At 40.3% G+C, this 17,971-nt stretch overlaps 1 protein-coding gene across 1 annotated transcript; it reads right to left on the bottom strand.

Moving 5' to 3' along the window:
* Positions 1 to 402: 402 nt before the first annotated feature.
* pcca (propionyl-CoA carboxylase subunit alpha) lies at positions 403 to 16,506 on the bottom strand. Its single transcript, XM_084562041.1, has 23 exons — positions 16,423 to 16,506; positions 14,376 to 14,453; positions 14,140 to 14,187; positions 13,585 to 13,653; positions 12,073 to 12,186; positions 11,766 to 11,819; positions 10,738 to 10,869; positions 10,221 to 10,257; positions 9,041 to 9,119; positions 8,349 to 8,451; positions 7,736 to 7,830; positions 7,420 to 7,570; positions 5,799 to 5,942; positions 5,242 to 5,316; positions 5,025 to 5,093; positions 4,802 to 4,877; positions 4,484 to 4,697; positions 2,799 to 2,901; positions 2,452 to 2,550; positions 2,312 to 2,365; positions 1,600 to 1,740; positions 803 to 880; positions 403 to 542 (listed from the first exon to the last, which is right to left on the bottom strand). The coding sequence occupies exons 1-23, from the start codon at positions 16,474 to 16,476 to the stop codon at positions 474 to 476; spliced, it is 2,136 nt and encodes a 711-aa protein (XP_084418167.1). The 5' UTR covers positions 16,477 to 16,506; the 3' UTR covers positions 403 to 473.
* Between the last annotated feature and the right edge of the window lie 1,465 nt (positions 16,507 to 17,971).

Here is a 17,971-nt window from a genome sequence, read left to right as displayed (position 1 = left end):
CAAATACAATGCATCCAAATTGTTCTTTTGGTCACTCAAATCACAGATCAAATCATAACATATGCTCAGCTTGTGAAATTTTAAAATTTAACAGCAGATTACAAACATATAGTGCATGTTATCCCATTGTATTAGAGTTGCAAAGGACCTTTCCTATATATCCTCAAAATCTTGGCACATGTATCAAAACTATGCCTTTCACAAAAACTAACAACCAGATTTACAGCAGTCAGCTATATTTACCAAGTGAGAAGGATTCACACGGAGGAGTCTTGACATGTGGAGAAGACAGTAACTACTACTACAGCAGAAACAAAACTCTACTGGTGGGCCACTGCAGCAACTGACCACTGGCAAGACAACTCAGGCATCTGTTATTGTCCAGTTTGTTGGTCAATGTGAATCTTCCTCAGTGGATATCAGGCTCACTGAGGTGCTGAGGACACAGCACATAAAAGGGCACAAACGGTGTTTTACTCCAGTTCAACAAGAAGATCTCCCTCTCCAACCGTCTCCCCTGGTTTACAGTGGACGCTTTTGACCTGAAAGGCAAGAACACCCGCAAACACACATGTAAACCTGGGTCCATATAGTGTATTAATATACACTTTATTAAAGACCACATGCTGAAAGATTATAGATTAAAGATTAATATTATATGTTTCAGTAACATACATGTGTCTAATCTAGCTCTGTGATTCACCTGCCAAAGTCTTGAGGACTAGGTGCTGCTTCATGTGCATCCCTGTCAGCTTGCATTTGCTTTTTTAGAAAGCCAACCAGTAATATTTCATATTGTTACCTTTGCCTGCCTGGCAGCAGTCAAACTGTTCTGCATCTTCATGGCTTCAATCACACATATCTCCTGACCCTCTGCAACCTGCAACAACACACATGTATAAAAACAATCTCTTAGTGTTCATGTTCACCTTAAATGTTTGTAACTCAACTCAGTGCAAAAGTAAAAGAGGAGACGGAGTAGCAGTAGAGCTTTAAAGCCTTGACTAGTCTAGATATGGATCATTTGTTGCAAACTCACTGTGCCACCTGCTTCAACTGACCAAGAAGGGTATAGTAGATGCCAAAGTCATGTATTGCAGCACATGCTTTGCTGTCTAACACTGATGCTAGATGGTAAGGTCTGGCGTAGTCAGCATTTCAGTTCCTTTTAAATAAAGATGTGCATGTGATCCAGAATCTTCAACACCACACTTGATAAAGGACTTTTTTTTTCCTATAGCTAGCTCTGTGCATGGGACAATGCCATGAATTCTATCCTGTAGCAGTGTTCAGTGATTGCAGACAACAATGACTGCACTGACATCCATGGGCTACAGAAACTAAAGAAACAGAGCAGCTGTAGTGTGTGCCTGCCACAAATTGTCGCTAGCTCTCTTTCACATAATGGCACAGCACATATACTCACTCCTAGAAATAATGGTTACTAATAATAATAGAGGAAAATAGGTGATAATGTAATAGAAACGTACTGCTAATGATTACTGGCTTCTGATTATCACTTTCTACTTACAGTCCCTTGGAATCAAGTGAGAATTGCTACAAGTATGTTGTAAACCCCTCCATACTGGAATTCGTTACCTTATCTCCTGGTTTGACGGACACAGCCACAACAGTCCCTGGCATCGGTGAACGCAGGATGCTGCTGGTGTCTTCTGGAACCTTTTCTGGCATGTAGGAGTTCAACTCTGAAGCCAACTTGGATAGGATGCGAACCTTAAACTGTATAAATATACACAGTATTATCTTGACTAGGTGTGTAGAGTATACAATTTGTGGATGCTGAATATAAAAATAGTCTTAACGCTTCCTTCAGGAGTGCATTTTTAGCAACAGTGTAGACACTCACACACACGCGCCTGCTGTTAAGTTTGAAACACTGTTACAGTACTGTTGGCCCAAACACTGGGAACATGTCAGTCTGTTCAACCTGCACAGTGCATTGCTATATACTCAACATTTTCTCACAGGTGTCCAGTTGTGGTCGGTGCCCACTAAAACATTACATGCCATCCTAACCAGCTAGATATGGAATAAAAATCAATCAGTATTGCTTAGTATTATACACAAACGTTTAGTAGGTGGGGAAGGCCAGGCTGGCTTCCAGAGTACTCCTCTATTCTACTGACTGGCTGAGCTAAACTTTACCACAGTGCTTTTCCTTTGTGTGGCAGAGTTTGGGAGCTGACTCATTCCAACTTGCTTACACCACATGATCATTAGAGGTGCTCATCTGTGTTATAATGTGTATGTGCCTGAATAAATGAACTATTGTGCAAACATGGAGTCTTACCGTTGTGCCCATGTACTGCAGGACTATCATTCCTGAAGCATCTCTGGACAGACACTAAAATGAAAGGCAAAATATCATCAGCTCTTTATCTACTTCTATTTTTTATTATTCAACAGTCTGAACGCCTGTGTGTGTCGCACCTGCAGCATTCTCTCTGTGCCATTGATGGTGAGCGGCAGGAGAGGCGAGGCCAGATTCCATTGTCCCACAACTTCCACCTTTTCTCCATCCACATCCACCTGCAGACACAAACAGATTCTATTCTTTGGTGTCCTGATGACTCACACGCTCAAGACACAGTAACATCCTGTTGTGAGTCTACACAGAAACTGCACCCGCCCTATCGCCTGCTGACTGCTTTATCTCATTTATCTTTCAATTGACTGGCTTCATATTACACGAGCTAGCATCACAGCTTTAATGATTTTTCTGTAACCTTTCCAGAACAGTAGGAAATAATCCTCATGGATGCACATTAAATACTCACAGTATAAATATTCCCCGATTTAGTAATCTCCATAGCATGACGTCCCTCCCCAAGCTGTGCACACAGCTCCCACTGGCAACAGTCCACAGTAGAGGATGACACCCTGTAATACAGGCAAGATTAAAAATACATCAGTACTAATACATTTAGGTTTTAAAACAACATCTTTGTCCAGATGAGTGTTTGTGCTATTTCAGAAATAATCCCTCTCTGTACTAACACACGTCACACAACCACTGGCATACAGCGGGCATGGATGTACATATAAATACATATATGTAAAGAAAAAGCAGTAAAAAATAAAGCAGCAATAGGGTTTATTGGGAATTTCTATATCAGGTATTTGAAAGATCTGGAGTGAATGATCAAAAACCAGCTGCAGGGATCAAAATAAATGGCACTCTGACTGAGAGCATACAATTAGAACAGTCTGCTAGACAGGGTTGCTGTCTCGCAACAACTCTGTTTGCAGTCTTCATAGAACCCCTGGAACATGCAATCAGACAAGGTCTTAAAGGGATAAAGGTTGGGAATGAAGAACATACAGTAGGGGCTATTTGCTGACAGTATAATTTGCTCTTTAGAGCCAGACTCATGTCTTATATGGATTAGTCAGCCTGAGCTGTTTGGGTTTTATTCTGGATATAGGTTGAATTTGACTGAAACACAGACTCTATGACGCCAAATGCACTAAATTGGATGAGGACAGGTGGGCTCTCCTTGGGATCCAGTGGATTTTAGCTCACAAACAGAGGCCATAAAAATTAGTACTCTTTCAAGACTGCTCCACCTATGCCAGTCTCTACCCACCCACATAGCTGAGAAGCAGTTTGGAACACGGGATAAAGTTGTCTCAAGGTTTATATGGAACGGCCAAACAACCAAGAAACAAATTCAGAGGTATAGCATTGCCATAACACAACAATCTACAACATCATCACGTCACAGAAGAGGCAGTCTTGACCCAGTTATCCATTACCTAACCTGAGACACTGGGCGTTTCTCCAGAGGCTACGGAAAGTCATCAGACAACAGCTTAACGACAGCAGACCAAACGTTACCTACCTGTCAAGGAGACACAGAGCAACGTCGTCCGCCTTCATGCCTTTCAACTCTGAGGCCTCTACAACATTGTTGAGCCTCACTGATGTTGCCCTTTTTCAGCGTTTTGTTTTTCAGTCATATGTCAGACATACCTGTCCCTGCTGCGCCCACTGCTCAATTCACACTTCAACTCCTCCGTTTGTTTTCCATGCATACGTGCAGGGCTGCGTATAAACCCCAGACTTTTTCATTCCCTAAACTGAATGGACAGCATACTGAATTTGACAAGATTTAGAATCGCTAAATCCATCTTTAATGCAGCCTCAGGATATTCAGGGGAGGATTTATATGAATGAACTTTCCTAGTGATTTCTGAATCAAGACCTTCAATATTTGGTGGAAATGGCCTGTGAAAACAGGGTGCTCCACTCTAAAAGCTATTCTTAGTTCAATGAACCAGATACAGTGATTTTAATATGTATTCCTAGTATTTATGGCATGCCTTTCACAATAAAATTAGTTCATTCTTATTTAACTTTCAAGTTGTAGTTGCAGGTTGTGAACATTAACAAACTCAAACCCTGTGACCCCCCACCCCACCCCCCCACCCCCCAACAACATCAAGCTTGCTAGGTCTTTACCTCAGGTTGTCCAGGACCTTCTGTGAACGGAGCTGAACGCTGACGTAGAGTGCAGCTGCCGAGGCCAACAACTCCCTGCGACTGTGCGCATCCAACTGATGACCCTTGAAGCCATCAGGGTAAACCTCTGGCAGGAAGTTGGTGCTGATGTCACCGGAGATGAAGCGAGGATGGGTGATGATTTCACGCAGGAGGGGAATGTTGTGGGTCACTCCTTGAAAGAAGATGACCAAACTTCTTTACAAAAAGAAAACCAAGCCGCTCTCCTTTAAAATGGACTTAGCTTCCTTATTCAAACATGAATTTCATAATGTGTACCTCTGATTACATAGTTATCCAAAGCGTCCTCCATCCTGGCAAGGGCTTCAGCTCGTGTTGCTCCATAGGTAACCAACTAAAATTGGATGCCATGAAAAATGATTGCAGAGACACAACCCCTTGTAGAATGATGGCATTTGTAATCTTTTATGTTGTTACCATATGTTTTCCAAACAGAAGAAACCACAATTACAAATCATTCTATAATAAATATATCACTGACCTTAGAGATCATGGGATCATAGTAGATGCTGATGTCACTTCCTTCCTGGATGCCACTGTCCACACGAACCTGACAGTGTGAAGAGCAGGTAAGAAAAGGCTCATCTTGGCAAGATAATAGCCCATCACAGGATTGTATGTGAGGAAAAAATCATTTGGGGGGGAAAAAAGTCTCTAACTCGCCAAGTGAAGAAGCTTTGAGATATACAGACACTTACGTTGTTGAGGTTGACTGGCTCCTGATATTGAGACAGCCGTCCAATGGAGGGGAGACCAAAGGACTTGTAAGGATCCTAAAAGAAAAAAGGACAGAGAAACTTACAACACTAACAACTGTAGTTTAAGCTGAATTTATTATTTATACGAACAAATGTTTAACATACTTTCATTTCATTCAACTTGTTGTTATGACATACTATGATTTCCATATATGGATGGTAACAGTGACTGGCTGATCACACTGTGTTGACTTCTGTGTTGACCACTGTGTTGGCTTTTAAGCGGGAAACAGTAGGGCCAAAACCACTTGTTCTATGTTCTTTCAGAATATATTTATGTGAAATGTGATCTGCATTTGATTTCATTTGGATCTTCCACCAACATTACAGGCAGATATTCTTTTTTAAAATAATTGTAGCTCGCTTTTCAGGAAGGTTCTGGATGCCCTTCACTCAGCCATCATGCCTTTTCAACAGGAGCTTTGTCTTGTGTTTGTGAATCCTGAAGACAAACACACTTGTATACCATGATGAACATCACACAAATACACACAAACCTCAGCATAGACGCGACTCTCAATGGCCCAGCCATTTATTGGGATATCTTCTTGTTTGTGCTGCAGCTTGTAGCCCTTGGCTACCCTAATCATCTGTTCCACTAGGTCCAAGCCAGTAATGCACTCTGTAATTGGATGCTCCACCTGGACTCAGAATTTAAAAACAGAACAAATGTTAATGCAAGTGATGTACAAAAATAGTTCTGGGCTTTTTGGGCATGAATCTCAATCGCATCTGAGGCTCGTCATCAGCATTGGTTTTGCTGACAGTTGTGGCTGAATTCCATACTTTCAGTTAAAGCATGCATGCTTTACACAGAGGCATTCATTTATGTAACTGCTTGCTCCTGGCTACCTCTCCCCCTCCTCCCCTCCTCTCCTCCTCTGTGTTTTGTCCCATATCTCTTTTTTCTGTCTCTCTTCTTCCTTACAGACAGATGGATGCCACCATTGCCCAAGTGCTTTCTCTGAGGGTTTCTCTGAATTCTGTGAAATTAGTTATTTTTGTCTTGGGGTACCCTGTCCACTGCAAAATGTAATCTACACATTCAAGGGTTTATTTTTATTTGATCATTTTCTGCAGCATGTGAGGATACTGGAGACCACAAAGCATCGCAGTAACATATGACTTATGTAAAAATATAATATTCACTGTTTCTCTTGATGACAGCTTATGAGTCACTATTTCAAGTTGTTTACAGGAATGACTTTCAGTAAGCAGCTGAGTTCTATCAACCTTTGTGTTGTTAGTGCACTTGAGACCTGTTAGTTCTGTTAGCACTGCTAAACTAAACAGAGAACAAAGTCAATCCATTAGTGGAGAAAAATGTAATAACTTGAGGATACTTAAAAGTTTATGTAAGTCCTAATGGAGAAACCATCAATCACTGTGATGACGAGTTCAAGGTTAGGTCCGCATGCTCGAAGTACTTTTGATGTAGAAAGAAAGTGATGAAATGCTGCATCAAATGCCCTGGCCTCAACAATCACCTCAACCTAAATTGAGAAGTGTCTGGGATAAATTAAAGTGCAGAAGAAAGAAAAGGCAGCCACCAAGTGATGGGATGTGGACGGCCAAATGTAGCTGACTGAGAGAATGCCATGAGTGTTATAAAGTGCCACAAGTGCCCTGCACATGCCTTCCTGTCTCTCCTCTGTGATTTCAGATTCTGCAGCAAGTGTATGAGTGCAACCCATGTCACTTGAAGACAGCATAAAGAATGGGACAGAAGACAACCTGCACCACCGGCCCATTCACCGATTAGGACTACTTGTGTCAGTTTGTTGCTGAGCTCAGTACCCTTAATCTCACCGTGTAAAGTAGGCTGTCATTTTGTTTATTCTTTAGGATTATTCTTTGATTGGATTATTGCATCAGTTGTTATTTGGCATTTGAGCATTTAAAATTTAAACCATGTATACTCCTTTTGCTTACCTTGATAAGGTAGGTGCACTCAAACATTTGACTGGTCCTCTACATAAAAAGATTACTGAATGATTCATTAATAAAGTGAATGACAGGGTGTAGGAATAAGGGGATCAGCCAAAAACACTCTCTACCATGGTCCAAAACTCAGACCAGTCACCACAAATAGGTGAATGCACACACACACACACACACCTGTAGCCGCGTGTTCATCTCAAGGAAATAAAAGTTCTTCTTAGAGTCCACCAGGAACTCCACAGTGCCAGCAGAGGAGTACTCCACAGCTTTGGCCAGCTGCACTGCCTGCTCACCCATCGCCCGACGTGTGACAGAGTCCAGGAAAGTACTGCAGAGATCACAACCCAGACACTCAAGACTAATATAGGGGTTTGACCTACTTATTGCTAGAAGACAGACTTTTATAACATATTTTTGACCTTCTTGTGTAAAACACAAGTTTGTTGCCTGTTTTTTTTATTTAAAACAAATAGTTTTACTCCGTTTCACTGACCTGGGAGCCTCCTCCACCACCTTCTGGTTCCTCCTCTGGATAGAGCACTCCCTTTCATTAAGCCACAGAGCATTTCCATGTTTATCAGCCAAGACCTACAACAGGCACATCAGCCAGATCATGGATCATGTATTATGTGCCAACTTTGTATTACAAAAACACAACCTCCACATGACTTTGTGGAGGAGAGAAAGCCTCTTCTGTAAACATGTTCAGAGGGGCCTAATAGTGTAAGACCACACTGGAAACACATCATGAGACCAGCCTACCTTGTCCGGTCTTTATCTGTGTAGTTTTGGTAATCCTGTGCCCTTTACGGCCTCAAACTTGTGTTCTTGGCTGAAAGGAGTGGTACCCGAGAAGGTCTCCCCTCAAGCTGGAAGGGTTGTGCGTTCTAAAATACTTTTCTAGTGTTATCTGACTGGCCTAGACACACTCCTCAGACCTATCTCATTAACAAGACAATTCCATGAAGTGCTGCTCACATAATTCATTTTTTTTTCGCCATTCTGACCAAATGAGCAGAAACATTCAATCTAGCCATGGTCAAAATACTTCACAGCTCTAGGAACATAATTCAGTATTACATCAGACCTGTGTGCATGGGTTATACCTGAATCTCTATATGTCTGGGGTTGTCTATGTACTTCTCAATGAGCAGCCTGTCATCTCCAAAGCTGGATGCTGCCTCCTGAGAGGAGAACCGGAAGCCTTCTCTGTTAGAGCACAAAGATACACACACGGATTACAGCATGTTTAAACATAGCAAACACTACCATCAGTCTTTCCAGTGGACTGTAAGTAGCGGGAAAAGCAGCTGGTGTCTGGGAACTAGAAGTAAACAGTGAAGCAACAGTTCAGAGTAGCAAGGGTTGAATTAAAAGCTGATTTGTAAATCTCAAGTATCATTGTGTTTGCCCTACACATTTTGTGTAGACAAAGCTCTAATCACATTTTATAATCAATAATGCTTCTTCTTGCCACTGTAGCTTTACAGTTGGTAGCTGCTTCAGTGGTATGCACAGCCATAGTGGAAGTTCTAATATTAGTCCAAGCATGAGGTTTGCTTAAGCAACTAGGTGATAACTATTCAGTAGTAGTGATTGTCCTTATATTTGCACTAGAAGGCTTTACAGTAGTACAGTTTACATGATTTAGGTAGTGCAAGCAGTAAAAGTAAAATCAGTCTCCTTTTCTACATTTTGTTTAACCTGTGATTTAATATGATTTGTTTTGTTTCCCTAGATTAAAGAACAGATGATGGGATAAAGTACATTTGGTAGGTAACACAGAGGAAAGCAATACCTAGTCTCCTCGTCATTCCAGGCAATCCTCATTCCTTTCCCTCCTCCCCCAGCAGATGCTTTGATCATGACAGGGTAGCCTTGTAACACAATGGTAAAGGTGATTTTGTAAGAGGTGCAGGTCTCACAAACAGAGTTACGCAAGAAAATCCAAAAAAAAAGGGGAATATGCATGCCATGACAGAAAGTTGCTGAAAGTGCTGGAGATAGAGAAGAGACGAGAGTTCTACAATGCCATAGTACAGTTGGTAACTTCTCCAACTGCAGAAATATAGCTTGTTTGATTTCACATTAGAATGAGGCAGAAATATCAAAGAGCTCAGTACAGATGTGAGAAAAAATTTACACAACTCAAGAATATCACTCAGGCCAATCTTAAAACTACTTAAAGGGCACTGGTAATTGTCCAGATTGTCAAATGTAAACCCTGCAATATTAAGAAGCTTCTAGAACACAATTGTCTTCAGTTAAATGAGACACATCACTTCTTACATCACTTGCAGCCACTTTCAAACATAGCACGAGTTGGTTCAATAAGGACAATGGCAAACATGGAAAGAGACAAACAAAGAGAAAAACCTTGTTTGTGGTCAGTGAAACACAGCATTTGGCTACAAAAGCAGCAGGTATGTTTGTAGGAGACAAGGTGAGGCGTTGCCAAAAACAATGGAACCTGACACACATGATGGTGGTAATATCAAGCTCTATCCATATCCACTTGTAGAAAGTGAGTAATGAAGCATTAAGAAATTACATTTTTGATAGAACTGCATATTCCAACAGGAGAATTTCCTTAAAACAAAATCAAGGCTAATTCAGCTTGTGGTTGTCCTTTTGTTCCATTTGTTCTAACATTTGTTAGAAATAACTAGTTGTCCATAGAAGACAAACCCACCAATTTTGGTGACAAAAAGTAAATTTCCGTATAAGAGCAACAATTATAGAAATTATTAAAAATCTCAATCGGCCTCAACATAAATATCCCTTTAGTGTATGTAACCTTTTGTTGTCAGATGTGTGTCAAATATATTAAACAAATTAGAAATCTTTATAATGACCTTATTTGGGTCAGAAACAGAGGAGTGATTGGGTCAAATGGAAAACGGATTCATTTGATAGTAACAGAACTGAGAGAAAATGTATACTGGACATTTTCAGTGTTTAGAAAAGCAATAACTCACCAATTTCTTGTGCAATCTTCACAGCGTCTTCAACAGTCTGACACAGAGGAGTTACAGTTACCAATGATGAATCAAAACAAAGCCTTAACTGATGGAGTGGACTACCTGTCTCAATGCATCTCTAAAAAAAAGATCTCGCTTAGGAGACCATTTCAGATACTTTTCTTAGATAGGCTTAATGCAGCTTTTCTTCGCTTGAGCAAAAGATAAATATGCACTCGCCAAAGTTAGTTCTCATCCTCCTGTTCACTTATTTTCTTGTAAAACCAAAACATAGGGTTTTAGGAAAATATGATCAAGTATAACTATATCACGCAAACATGTCTTCCCCAGTTCAGCGTTTATGTTTGAAATTTGTAAAATCAGTGTCTCCTGTGATCTGGTCTCATGGTGATGAGTTCTGAACTGGACTAAAGATGTTCAGACTTCCTGGCGGCAAATACAGAATAGTCAACCTGCCCCCCTCACATTTAGCTGTTAGCTATACACATCTATTGCTGTGTATGTGGGCTCATACCTTAACAACTCCATCAAATCCTGGGATAGTGTTCACCTTAGCAGCCTTAGCAATTAGCTTGCTCTCTATTTTATCCCCCATTGCCTGGATGGCATGGGTGTCTGGGCCAATGAATGCCACACCGTCTGCTGCCTAGGAACAAAATAATACCATGAGACAACCCAGTGTGTTATAATAATATCACAGAAAGAACAAATAGCATATGCTCTATCCCATCACAGAGGTAGTTCCTCTGAACTTACAACACACAATGTGTTTGCATTTAGTATTTCTATTACACGCTTTAATAAGAGCAGAAACAATACAGTGGTTTATTGTTTAGTAATTGATATTGCAATTGTCAGTTAAAACTGTATGATGCAGACCTCGCTGTGATTTGTTCGTTTGTTTAATTCCAATAAAAATATTAAGCTGAATTTTAGAATTCATCTCTGCAGAAAGCCTGGGAATAAGGGACTACCAGGGTCTGGCAAGATGACCACTTCCCACCATAAAGGACTCTTGCGTGTGAGTCCCCAGTTAAATAATTCCCCACAGTAGAGATATTTCACATCGCTCTAAATCAAAGAATGGGAGCAGGACCCCAGTCTGGGGTGAAAGGCCTGGTTTCCTCCACCCACAATAACTCCAAGGACCTCAAGTAATAAAAGGGACTTCCTTCATTTGTCCACTGCTCTGAGGTGGTGATTTTTTGCCACAGTGGCTTTTGCCACTTTTAATTTTTCTATCATTTTCTATTTATCAAGAATGTTTCCTGACCACTCACCAAGTTGTTTTTATACATATTTTTCTTCTTTCATACAGTAGTTTTAATCTTTATGCTGAAAGCAGACAGATTATAGCCAACCAGTAATAAGATCTAGAATCCAAGGTTTCATTCCCATTTTTGATAGTTCTACTTCACCAAGTCTCGTGGGAATAGTAGAAGTTGAGGTTTCTTGTCCAGTCAACAAGATTGTTTTCACGCCTATTCAACAAGCCTAGTCGAACAAAACATAAATTCATTCCTCAGCACTTGTCATACTCACCAGTCGCTTTGCAAATTCTTTATTTTCAGAGAGAAAGCCATAACCAGGATGAACCTATGAAGAGAAAGAAGATCAAGCATTTATTTCTATGTATTGTTTTTGTATCGTTAATTAATTAATAGATTAATGGTACTTTAACTACAGTTTACTCATGTATACTTCTCTGTGTATTTAAACACAGTCCCGTGACTCACTGTTTAGAGGAACCAAATGTTATCTTGATGAGCAAGTGTAACTAAAACACAGAGTGACGTGCGTGCTCTCTGCCACAGTTACATCAAGTAATAACAGCTGCCTGAACCCTTACTGCTTGTGCTCCAGTAGCTCTGATGGCATCCATGATGGCGTCCATATTCAGATAGCTCTTATTGGTGGGGGCGGGGCCAACACAGATGGCCTCATCAGCCATCTTTACATGAACCTAGATACACACATAAACACGGACATTAAGGTCACCATCACAGTAGAAAGTGAGATACAGACTCACACAGTCACTACCCAATCCAACTGTCTGTGTGTCTTATGTTTACACATTATATAATTCAGTTTTTGTTTCATAAAGTCTATAACAATATCAAGCAAAAACATTCTGTTGCTTCTGTATCTTTCAGACCAGGGTTGCCAACATTCATTTAAGATATTTTTCTCTGTGTGTTCTTGGCCTTTCAACATTTGATTGTTACATGCTCTCAGATTTTGGGGTGAAAGGGGAGGATACTAGTTTAACTTCAGACAAAATGAAGTGTATAGTCTTTAACCTTTGATTCATTTTGCATTTAGAGGCAAAGTGTTCAAAAATAAATATTTAAAAATACATAATGAAACGGATTTGCTCCCATAGATTTCTCTCTAATATCCAGCAGAGTTTAGGCATCGAGGACAGCACAGATCTGTAGCAAACACAGCAGTGCAGTGTCCTTTACTATGAGGATGTAGTTGAAATGAATGATGCACATGTTTGGTGTTTGGAAAGAGCAAAGCAAAATGAAAAAAAAAAAAAAAAAGACAGAGAGAGAACGTGCACATTAAAAACACACTATTCGTTTAAAATGATTTTTAAAGCTCTGTAACCTTCATTAATGGCAGCCAACACATTTTCTTGTTTTTTTAGAAACATATATAATGGTACTTGCCTCTGCACTGGATGTGCAATCACACATAGCTACTGGTAGTTTAGATGTATCAATAGCGCTGATCTTTTCAGCTGCTCTGGGGTTTGCTGGGAATATGTTCCCCTCTCTGAGGAGCACTTCATGGAGATCACGGTCACTTTGTGTTTGTTCATTTCTGTCTGATAGTGTGTCAACAGGGCATTAAGGAGCCCTGCTCCCACAACTCTATCTTTGTGCACTTAGTGTATCTAGCACATCGTTTATTTCCTTGGAAATAAAGAAATATTTTAGAAAAGTGAGACAATGTGAATGTAATGTGCTATCAAGCATTGCAGTGATCTTCATAAAAGTAACTTTTCTTCAACATGTATTACTAAAACTCCAACATAATCTGCTCAGTTCTAATCGACACTGTGTGAAATACTCAACCCAGCTGACTAGAGTCCTCCTAGTGTTGTAGTGGCGTAATTACATAACCATGCCAACAGCAGACAAGAACAAATGCTTCCAACTACATAGCCTGCTATGGCATAGGCTTTGCACAGACTGTGGGAGTATAAACCAAGCTGTGGCCTGAGCTCAACCACAATTACAGTTCCATAATAGACCTGCATAGGACACACTTGTATTTTTTCCTGAGAACAAGAATTTGAACACTCTCCTGTAAGCAAGATCAGTTGCCTGTATGATTATAGAGGATGACTCACAGCACTGGAGTCCACATCACTGTGAACAGCTACGGTCTGGATGCCCATCTTCTTACAAGTCTTCATCACCTGATGGAAAAGCATACACGTTTAACAGGGATGCAATCCTTTTTTGCTCTGCAGTCAGTTTCAAACACAGTGATAGGTACAGGGTGCTATGTGCAACAAAGTTTGTGGCCCAGCTGCAGGAGTGGTAACAAATCTCTCCTAGTGCGTTTTTTTTTTTTTTTTTTTTTAATAAGCTCCTCTATATATTATTGACAGACTGAAAAGTAATGACAGGACGACTCATCATATTTGCTGAGCAACATAGCCCAAGTAAGGTAATGCTGACCTTTGTAAATGCTGTACAATAGATGCATCTATCACAAACATCTATGCAGCGAAAGACAAGTACTGTCACATTTTTAATTTTTTTTTTACATAGACTTGGTATAAAAGGCCATTGTTACATTCCTAGTCTGAGGTCAAACTCCAGTTAGTTAATGTGTTCAACCGTGCCCAACAACAGTTTCAGGTGAATTGGCATTGCAGTGCATAATCAGCCAATCTTACCCGGCAAGCAATCTCTCCTCTGTTGGCAATGAGAATCTTATCGAAGGTCTGTGCATGGAAAAATAAACACAATTAGCACTGGGTATCATGGAAACAGCAAGGACTTTAAATCTCTTTGCATGACTTTCTTTATCCTCACTCACTTGAGCAAGGCATTTAGCTTCAGACATCACACCCTCCTTACAGTCAACATTTTCGCTGGTTAAACAGTGAAGGAGAAGAGAGCTATGCATTACCTTTTCACTGGGATTGTAAACGGTGGAATAGTGAACCCTGCAATGCTCTGTACAGCATCTGGAATGAAGTGAGGCATTCTGCAAAATACACACAGACACACATACACATGAGGCTACTACAACTTCATTTGATTCACAAAAACTAAATATGCAGCACAAACTGCCTTTATTAACAATAAAATCATCAATTTTATGAGCAGCAGCTTTAAACATCAAGTTGCTTTTACATGTTTTGTGGTATGTTTGCAAATTTACAGCTTTTTTTCAAGTTATTTCAGCTTGGATTTCTCCATCTCCAGCCCTGGGAATGCAGGCGAGGTTCTCTAAACTCTCCTCATAATGTGCAGTGTTTATTATAGTCGATCCTGACAGACATGGTGACAATATACAGTACACGTACGAGCATCTCAAGATGGCCAACCTCAAAACAATGAGACATTAACCTAAGACAGAAATGGTTTGTCCATTTACAGTCAGCTTGTAATTTATCTGCAAAAGTTTGCTTACAACAATTTAAAGGGTACTCTTGACTCAAGTCTACATTGTTTTGAGTTATCTGTCTGTATGCACATAGACTGCTCACACCTGCAGGGGTGGCATGCTGTCTATCTACCATCCTAAGTTCTTGTCTGAAACGCAAGAAAAGGTGACAGGATGCATCTTAGGCAGGAATCAGATAAAATTCACTGTAACAGTCCAAATTCAATGACTGATGTCTCTGCGTTTTGAGGTCTGCCCTCTTGAGATGCATAGCTGTTGTGTTTTTGTCCGTAACCCTGAAGGTTTTACTCCACACTTGTGAGGAGGTGGACGAGGCAGGGTGGGAGGAAGCTGGAGTACAGAGAAAACTCACGCAGACACAGGGAGAACATGCGAACTCCACACAGAAAGGCCCAGTCGGCGCAAGGATTCGAACCCGGACCCTTCTTGCTGTGATGCATCAGCGCTAACCACCATTCCACTTTGCCATCTGAGAACTTCTTCAAGTAAACAGCCTCCAAACACCACCTCCCTCCCACCTGGCCACACCCAGTAGATTATAAAACTGCATCTCCTGCAGCCTGCACAGCCGTTCCCTCAAAAGAACAAAGAACCTGTAACCTATCTCTGCATGATGCAAAGAACGTTATGAGGACTTGAAAGCAAATGGATGGACTGGTGATAAAAAAAAAAAAAAATCAAAAAAATAAAATAAATAAATAATTATCCAATTATCCACCTCCTAAACACCCAGCACTTCCCATCATTATTCTTTTCATTCAACTGTTAAAACTGTCCAGCAATACTTCCACGGCTTCCTGTTACCCAGATGTGGTGGACGCCTTTACTTTGAGCACAGGAGTTTTTATAGACGGCCACCTCCATGAGCTTGGCAGGTCACTCGCGCGCAGTGCATCATGGTATATGTAGGCAGTGCAATAACGGCTGTGCAGCTGGGACAACTCCAAAAACTCCGCTTTCTCTATCAATACACCTCACACGGAGGAGTTTCTGGCGCCATTCTAATTAACCGATGCCACCATCACCTGCTGCATCGACACTGATTGGACAGCAGCACAAGAATTTGGGAATTTTGACTTTAACTGTTAAGCCCTGCAGGGCTGGATGCCTGGAATGGTGTTATTGATTAATGTTGCTACGATTCCACGTGCATTTTACTCTTCAAATTTTCAACTACAAAATACTTTTCCAATGGTTTGTTTAATCATTTAACGGTATAACAGATGTACTATGCACTTGTTTGGAGGACAGACTGTCGTTCTTAGATAACGTCAAAGTTGCACTTGGCACACTCTGACTAAAGACAAGCCACACGGCGTCGTTTACAGCTTGACATTTTTAACTACGTTGTTACATTTTGTTTCACATATAATGAGAAACCCATGTTTAACCTATCTTTCGTTTTGTCCTGTGAAAAACTTTCAATACCGTCCTACTTCTACACAGCAGCAGTAACCGTCACGGCTTTCGAGTGACGTTAGTAAATGGACAATGCACAGCAGTTGTGTTGTTTAACGAGCTCGCCTTCACTCTGTGGTCAGCTCACCTTTACTGCCAACAGCAGCCTTCTCAGGGCTGGAGCGAGACTGTGCGCCGCCATGTTGCTGAACGGTCATCCACTATTACGTCATGACGTGCTCTGGTGGAAAATATAGGCGTCAACTATGACGTCAATTTTTTTTTTTTTTTTTTTTTTTTTTTTGCTTTATTGACCAAGTAGTAACATAAATTTAGAAAATACTGCGCTAGTTTAAAGAAAAACATTATATGATACACATTTCAAAAGTTCCAAACATGATAAGACATAACAAAAAAAAAAAAAAAAACTATACGTTCAAAATTAAAAAGAAGATTTCAAGGCCTTGTAGATCCCATTTAATGTTTAAAAATATTCAAATTTTATTCTTAATCTAGTGGATATCTTAATCTAGTGGCTTTCTTCAGCTCATTTCGATTCATATAAAACGTTCCATATAAAATATTTATTTAGTAATAAAGTAAAGTAAAACATAACCTCTCCTTTCTATTGGTTAATCTTAACCCCACAAAAGGCATTTAAGGTATGTTATCTACATTTTTCTTCTCTATTGACACTGAAAGCGTCGTCAGCACAGCTCTAAAAGTTTTATTTGTATTTCTTTGGAACAGGGCAGCACGCCATATATCACAATTCATTTTTGTCACAACCTAGATTCCTTAAATTCGAGTAGAAAACGCTAGTAACTCAAAATGTTTGTGTAATAAAACACAGGCTTTATATTTGCGGTACATAAATGGGTATGTATAAATTTAGGTTCTTAAGTATAATTATACTCATAATGTCCATGTACAATGCAACTGTTTTATTTGCTGTTTTTCTCCTGTCCATTAGCTTGGAAAAACCCACATTCCTTGTTCTGTGCATTATTCCTTGTTCTGTGCATTTGACTTTCTTTCCTTGTGCAGTGGGGTACAATTCTGTGAAAAGTCAGAATTGTTGGAGAGCTCGGAAATAGGAGAATGTTCTGAGAGTGGGACAGAGATGACGGTGCTCTTTGGCAGGATAGCATTTGTAAAGTTTTCGGATAAGGGCATGCTGCTACTACATTAAGTCTACACGTGTAATGCATCCTTGTCTTGGAACTAGGAATGTTTCTATGTGTTATTTTGAACAATTCCTGTACACAAGTCTACGAGGAGGGGCAGACAGCCATTTTACATTGCAATATTGCATCCTGTACACTTAATTGTGTGTTGAAATAAATCATATGAACTATGATGAAACACATAAGTTATAAATGGTCTTGATTTGAAATAGCACTTTTCTACCTATTGACACTCGAAGCTCTTTACAGTTACAGTGACACATCTACCCATTCACTCAAACAAGCACGCACACATTCCCACACCTGTGCCGTGCACTGGGAGCCAATGGGGGTTCAGTGAATTGCCCAAGGACACTTTAAAACTTTCAACATGCCACTGATTGTTTGAAAAATTCCTGAACCTTGCATCTGGCATGACATCTGTATCTTGGGTATGATGATTGTGATGGATTGTGATGATGTCATGGTTGTAAAACGTACAGAGTAGCAGGTTGGAAATGCCTAGGGGGT

Source organism: Chelon labrosus (genome assembly GCF_963514085.1).
Source record: "Chelon labrosus genome assembly, chromosome: 15".
NCBI classification, from domain to species: Eukaryota; Metazoa; Chordata; class Actinopteri; order Mugiliformes; family Mugilidae; genus Chelon; species Chelon labrosus.
This window is presented reverse-complemented; position numbering and strand designations above follow the sequence as displayed.